General features: G+C 50.2%; 1 protein-coding gene across 4 annotated transcripts in view; it reads left to right on the top strand.

The window, feature by feature from the left end:
• The first annotated feature begins 5,496 nt into the window (after nt 1-5,496).
• PTBP2 (polypyrimidine tract binding protein 2) overlaps nt 5,497-7,055 on the top strand; it is a 65,113-nt gene continuing 63,554 nt past the window's right edge. For all 4 annotated transcript variants that reach the window (XM_066247563.1, XM_066247562.1, XM_066247561.1 and 1 more), the window contains exons 1-2: nt 5,497-5,608; nt 6,673-6,703. In XM_066247563.1, coding sequence (XP_066103660.1) covers nt 5,601-5,608; nt 6,673-6,703 — 39 coding nt within the window. In that variant the 5' untranslated portion in view covers nt 5,497-5,600. The remainder of the gene's footprint in view (nt 5,609-6,672; nt 6,704-7,055) is intronic.

The raw sequence follows: 7,055 nt of genomic DNA, 5'->3' as shown, positions 1-7,055 counted from the left end.
TCTTGAAAACCTAAATAAGAGAGTTTACATTTGTATTCCTGCTGCATTCCTTCCAGTATCATTTAGAATGCTGATTCCACCTTCCTAATTTAAATTATCATCATTTGCAAATTTAGTAAACACTGCATTGTAAATATAAATAAGAAAAAAATCACATCTCTTTACCCTTTCTTAAAGGGATACCCTGTTTTTAAAACTATAATAGAAAATGGATGTACAAGGTGAGTCGTCATTGACTAAAGTGACAATGCCCAACAGAGACATCTACTGCAAAATAATTCAAAGACTTAACCAAATCCGAACTGTTTTCAGCTCTCATCTCTTAATTTTTCATTGCCGACGTTAGGAAACAAATATATTGAAACGACTTTGAAAGCTTTAGAAATGTTAAAAGATTTGTAAAAGCTGACGGTTGCCATTTGTTGGTCCCTTTCTTTGTGAAATTATCGCGGAAGAATTTAGGGCTGGAAGAGTTAAGTCGTTCCAATGAGCATGAGCTTTAAGACCTGTATTTTTATTCGCAAATCCCTGGTCCTCACTTATCACGTATGCGGCTGTTTTGCGGAGGGCTACATAAACGGTAATACGGCTTTTATAGTATTTCACAGTTTCTAATATTATCAGGCAAAATGATGCCGTGTCCTTTGTAGTTAGCATTCCCCACCCCCCATCTTTTACTTTTCTGTGCAGTTTACTTTTCTCATTCTTTCCCCTGGTTTAGTTCTTTATACGTGATCGTTTGAAAAAGTGCTGATCCACTCAAACCATTGTGTTCTCTTCCAAAAATAATCCTCGTTACAGGCGCAGTGGCGGGAAGACCGCGGCTGGGCGGAGCCGCTCGCAGTGAGCACACCGAGGGGCAGTCTCGTCTGCCGAGTACCAAAGAGGCCCTGTGCCCGCCGCCATCTAATCCTTCCGTCCTCAAATGTAAGGTTTATTTTCATCAAAGTAACGCAGGCCCATAGCTTAGAAAGTAAATAGTTGCGGAAGACTTATGCAATAGACAAAAGCCAACCTATGCTTTTCTTTTCTTTTTTTTTTTCTTTTGTATTTTTCTGAAGTTAGAAGGAGCAGTGGCAGACTCCCGCATGCGCCCTACCTGGATCCACCCGGCATGCCCACCAGGGGCCCTTGCTCCGCTGCAACAGGAGCCATTCTAGCGCCTGAGGTGGAGGCCATGGAGCCATTCTCAGTGCCCGGGGCCAACTTTGCTCCAATGGAGCCTTGGCTGTGGGAGGGAAGGGGAAGAGAGAGAGAGAGAAGGGAGAGGGGGTGGTGGAGAAGCAGGTGGTCCCTGCTCCTGTGTGCCCTGTGGGAGAATCGAACCTGGGAAATGTACACACTGGACGAACTGGGTGGGGCCACACAATCTTAATCTTATTAATATTCATTGTTTCTGTTATTATGATGCAACTATTTTTTTTATAACTGAGCCATAATGTACTATGATATTTCTTTACAACTTTTTAAATTTATTTTGGAGTTAATTTAAAAACTTTTTGCCACGTATCTTAAGTTTTTTCCCTAAGCATTTTAACAGCACTGCAAAATGCTGCTCAATGGATTTAGACATTTTTAATCTCTAAACTCCGTGTTCTTTTCTTGGAGACATTTTTCCTGGAGCCCTCTGATCTCATATTGCATTGGACTTGAAGGACTGCTGCATAGCTGCATAACTGCATAGGTACATAGCTGTATGGCTGAATAGGTGCATAGTTGTATAAATAAATGTATATGAGCATTAGTGCATAGCTGCATAGGCTGCAGCAACTACGAGCCCTTTGTAAGGACCTTGGCATCGGCCGAGAACTTCTTACTAGGCGCACAGGTGCATAGCTGTAAGGATGAATAGGTGCATATGTGCATAGCTGTATAAATATATATGTGAATTGGTGCATAGCTGCAGAGGTGCACAGCGATTGGTTATGGCCTTCTCTCTCAATATTTAATTTATTTCTCTTCTCTTTTATGTTGGATCTTGGGTCTCCTGGATCTCACCTCTTCTTTACTGATGTATTATTCCCTCATTTTGGAAATATGTCTTCCAGAAGATTTCAAAGAAAAAATGCACAAGGAAAAAACTTTTTGATATTTAGCGTATGTATGAGTGTCTTCTATTTTTACATTATTGATAGTTTCAAAAGCAATCTTTTATTCTTGGGCCTCATGGAGTTTTGGCAGGTTAGAAGGTAGGTGGACATTAGCAGGTGAAGAAGAGGATTTTAATACAGTTTACCTTGAATTCCCTGATTATAAGTGAGGCTGGGCCTTTTTTTTCTTTCTTACTTTCCTGTAATGTTTGTTCATTTTATATTCACATATTTTACCCCTTTTTTTATTTGGTTACTGGCCTTTGACATTTTTATTTGCAGGAACTCTATATATAAGAAATCAGCTCTTTTAAAAGGATAGGAATGCAAATATATATATTCCCACAAGGACTCAAGGAACTGAAGGACAATTTGATAGCGTGTTTTGAGATTCAAAAGGCACAGCCAGAAATTTAATATTCTGTGTTAATCCAGCAGGTATATTTCACACATGTGAAAAATGACTTAGACACAAGAATATTCATTGCAAAACTGATTGTAAACAGCAAGATTGGAGGCATCGAAATGTCCATCCATGAGATCTAGTTAAGCAAAGCATGGTATACTTATTTGGTAGAATATTATGCAGCCATACAAAGAAAGGCACCTCTAAATGCACTGGTAAGAAAAGACCTGTAAGACATATTCTGTAAGCTAAGAAATAATTTGCAGAACAGAGTGTACTATGATTACTACTATGGAATAAAAAGAGCATCTGGCCAGTTGGTTTAGTGGTAGAGCATCAGCCTGGCATGTGGATGTCTGTGTTTGATTCCAGGTCAGGGCACACAGGAAAAGTGACCATCTGCTTCTCTACCCCTGCCCTTCCCCCTTCTCTTTCTATCTCTTCTCCTTCTCCTTCTCCCACAACCATGGCTTGATTGTTTGGAGTGAGTTGGTCCTGGATGCTAAGGATGGCTCAGTGACCTCTGCCTCAGGTGCTAAAGGTAGCTTGGTTGTGGAGCAATGTCCCAGATGGGCAGAGCATCCTGCATTGGGGGCTTGCTGGGTAACACATGCAGGAGTCTCTCTGCCTCCCCGCTTCTCACTTAAGAAAAAAAAATACATACCAAAAATTTTACCTTATTGATTCTATAATTGTTCCCCTTCCTCTCATGAGAAGAAAGTGTGGCATGAAAAAGTGCTGTAAGCCAGCTGAGAGGTGGGGCTAGGAAGGAAGTCAGAGTGTTAGGATCAAATCCTACTTTCTCGTTTTATTGCTCAGACATTAGGCCTCATTTGGCTCCGGATACACTGAAATTTAGAATTAATCATCATTCATATAAGTGTAAATCTCTGTAAAAGGTCAAAACGTTTACCATTCAGAAAGGAAAGAACAAATCACTGTGCTAAAAAAATAAAAAAGATGCGTATGGAAATAATACTGTACGGGAGCTTCATTTTTTATCGCCTTATTTTGTTAGGAATCCATAAACACTAATATAATCTTGTCACATATTACAAAGGTTGGCCATCTGCTGATGTTGAGATTAATAATCTAGCCCATGGTTAACTCATAAAAACCACACAAATTTAGACTTGGATGGGGATTTGGAAATTTACCTATGACATTTTCTCAGATTTATACCGCTAGATACTAGCCAATCTAATTACTTTAGTGATATGTTTAACCTTTGTGAAAATCTCTATATAGATTTATTTATATGGATATGGTTGGCTGTTAAAAATCCAAGAGCTCAATCTGTGACCACTTCTTTTTCAAGTGGGTAATTAGAGGTAATGAAAATAACAAGGATGATGATAGGGCCCTTGACTTACCCTGGCCCCTCACTGGGCTGGGAGGTGCTTTTGGACCTCACAAACATTTAGAATGAAGGCCCAATTTTTCATCCTGTTTTCATTTCCAGTGAAGGAAACTTGTTCCCGGAGAGGTTAGTGTACTTGCCTGATGTCCTGCAGCTACTGAAGGAAACCGCTCAAGTATGAACCCGTCTTTAATCAACATGACTTTGCGATAAAGACTGCTGCATCCATCTCATTCCGGACTCCATAATTATAACCTCTGCTTGTGTTTCATTCCTTATTTCACTGTATTTTATGTAGGACGTTTGTATCTTGACTTGTAAATAACCTTCCATCTTTTCTAGAAAGTGATGGGTTGAAATAAGCAAGCCTATTGGCTATTGTTTGTAGTGTTCTACTTTATTAGGAGAAAAAAAAAAAAAGAAAATGAAATGTGTTTTTGTGAACACAAATAATTTCTTTCGCCACGGAAGGACAGGGCTTCCCCCCACGGCACAGTTTGTCTTTGCCAAGATAAAGCCATGGCCAATCAATCAATACTGACTGAGTCAATGTGGGGAATACAGAGAATTATGGTCGAGTCCCTCCTGCCCTTTGGGAGCTTACATATTTAATTGTTGAGTGAAAATACATGTACAAAACCACAAATTCGTGAAAAGTGATTATTAATGGCGCTGATATGGGTCCTGTATGTATCATAAATCAATGTTTAAGGCAAAGGGAAGGCATTGCAGGAAATGGCTTTATTTTTTAGGACTGCCAATCCCTGAGATAAATCAAGAATTCTAAATTTTTAAGTGTGTTGAAGAGTTCTGTAGCAAAATATTTGGACAAGAAGCTCTTGAAGGTCTGTCCATCTTTATATAATTTATTGGATGAACCAGGGTTATGATAGGGTTAAGTGGCTTGCCTAAAGGGGACACAGGAACACCCAGAGTGAGTATAAGGTGTCACTGGGGAGTGACAGGGAATAATTCTCATTTCTCTGAATCAGACGTGCGTGTGTGTGTGTGTGTGTGTGTGTGTGTCCAGGTTGCGTGTGAAGGTGGACGAAAGGAAAAGGTACAGACCAACCAGTCCCCACTGAGCGTGTTTTCCAAAGTGGCTGCCTTTTCAAACTTTCAACAGCGGTTGAGTCTCTGATAAGAACGTCCCAGCTGCTGCAAATGTAACACTCCCCTGGGGACCAAGAGACGAAGCGTGGGGTGCGCTGTGGTCCTGCCCCGGGTCGGCCATGGGGGAGCCCCTTCTCTCCCGCCCTGGAGCACAGGGCCCACCTGCGCGCCCCCTGCCCCGGGTTGCTGTGACCCTCTCCTCCACCGGCCCCCGAAGGTCCCCCAGGAGGCGGGAGCCACGTGCGCCCCGGGCGTGGAGCACAGGTGTCGGGAGGGAGCGGTCGGTGGGCGGTGGTCCCAGGGCGGAGCGGCCCCGGCCCCGGGTCAGGGTCAGCACGGGCAGGGGCCGCAGGGGCCCGGTGGCACTGGCCGGGCCACGAGGTCGCGGCGGCCCGGGCGGGGGAGGGGCGGGCGCTGGGGGTGGGGCGCGTCACGTCCCCGCCGCCGCCGCCGCAGGTGCGCCCGCCCGCCCCTCCCCCGCGCGGCGCTCGGCTCTTTCCGCCGCCCGGCCCGCGCGCCCGCCGCTCCGCTCGGCCATTTCCGTCGGGCTCGGCCGCCATTTTGTCGCCGCTCGTGTGTCTGGCTGGTGCGCGGCTCGGTCCCTGGGAGCGAGGCTTTGTCCGGTTCGGCAATGGACGGGTAGGCGCCGGGCCGGGCCGGACCGGACCGCAGGGCTGGGAGGGGTCGCCGGGCGGGGGCGCCCGGGCCGAGGCTGGATCGACCCCGCGGCCTCCCGGTGGGGTCCCTGTCCCCGCTGCCCCCTCGCACACACCCCCCGCCGCCCCGGCCGCTCGGGCACCGGGCGCTCCAACCGGGCCGGGCCGGGACCGGGGACGGGACCGGGGTGCCCCACGGGGGGCCCCGGGCGGACGGGTGGCCCCGAGCGCGGCTGGCGACCGGGGGGCCGTGGGGCCGGGGCGCGGAGGCCGGAGTCGCGCGAGGCCTGGCGTCCCCGCTGTCCCCCCGGGTCACCCCGGTCCCGTCCCCGGTCCCCTCGGGCGGACGGTGAGGCGGCGGGAGCGCGGGGCCGCGGCCGGGGGAGGGGCGGCGTGTCCCCGCCTTTGTTGTCGCCGGAGTTGCGTCCGGGGGCGGCGGGCGGGGGAGGCCGTTGGGCGGCGGGGACCGTGGGGGCCGCGGGGACCCTGTGTCCGGGCGCGGGGACCCGGGGGCCGCGAGCGCGCGGCGGGCAGCACGGAGGCCGCGACGCGCCGGTCCCCTCCCCCTCCGCGCCCCTCCCCCAGCCCCACGGCACGACACTCAACGGCCGGGGCGCGCGTGGGGGCGGGGGGCGCGGACGCGCCGCCGCGTGGGAAGGGCCCGTCTCAGACCCCGGCGCCGGGGGCGCGCTGTGACCACACGGCCCCCCGAGCGCCGATGGCACAAAAAGTTGGCGAGGACAAAACTTGGGTGATTTCTCCCGAGGAAGTTGCGTGCCCGCAGGTGAGCGTGGGCCGGGCGGCCCCTCTGTGGTTTCCAAACACCGGCCCCGCGGGGGCTTTTTGTTTAGTCCCTTTGGGCAGTGGCTTCCAGACTGCCCCGTGGGTGGGGGTCCCTCTGAGGGTCGCCGGCCCGCCCCCCCACGCGCGCCTGTGTCCACCTGCATCGAAGGGGAGGGCTCCCGAGCCGCGGCCGGCCCTGCCGAGGGCCAGGGGGCACCAGGGCGACCAGAGCCAGGGGCTGACCCTCCTCTTTTCTCTCGACAGGATTGTCACAGACGTTCCAGTTGGCGTGAAGGTAGGAAAGGATGGCTTGATGGGACTACTGAAAACTGGCCGGGGTCACTGTGAGCGTCGGGCCCGGACACGGTCACAGTCACACAGGTTTCGCACACGGGGCTGCCACCAACGAAACCCAGCCGGGAAGAGGCCCCTCCTTGAAGGGGACCCCGGAGTGTGTGGCCTCAGGGCCCCGGCCAGCAGTCTGGGAGAGAGCGCGTGGAAGTCGGGTGGGTGGTGCGGGAGGAAGTTCTGGAGAGCTTCCACCGGGGCTTCTGGGGGACAGGACGCGCTCTCCCGACTCTCTGAGGGAAATGGTGGCTTTATATGGGCAGATACAGGATTTGACCGAATCTAATTTTATTAATCTG

Source organism: Saccopteryx bilineata, chromosome 11 (genome assembly GCF_036850765.1).
Source record: "Saccopteryx bilineata isolate mSacBil1 chromosome 11, mSacBil1_pri_phased_curated, whole genome shotgun sequence".
Classification (NCBI taxonomy): Eukaryota; Metazoa; Chordata; class Mammalia; order Chiroptera; family Emballonuridae; genus Saccopteryx; species Saccopteryx bilineata.
This window is presented reverse-complemented; position numbering and strand designations above follow the sequence as displayed.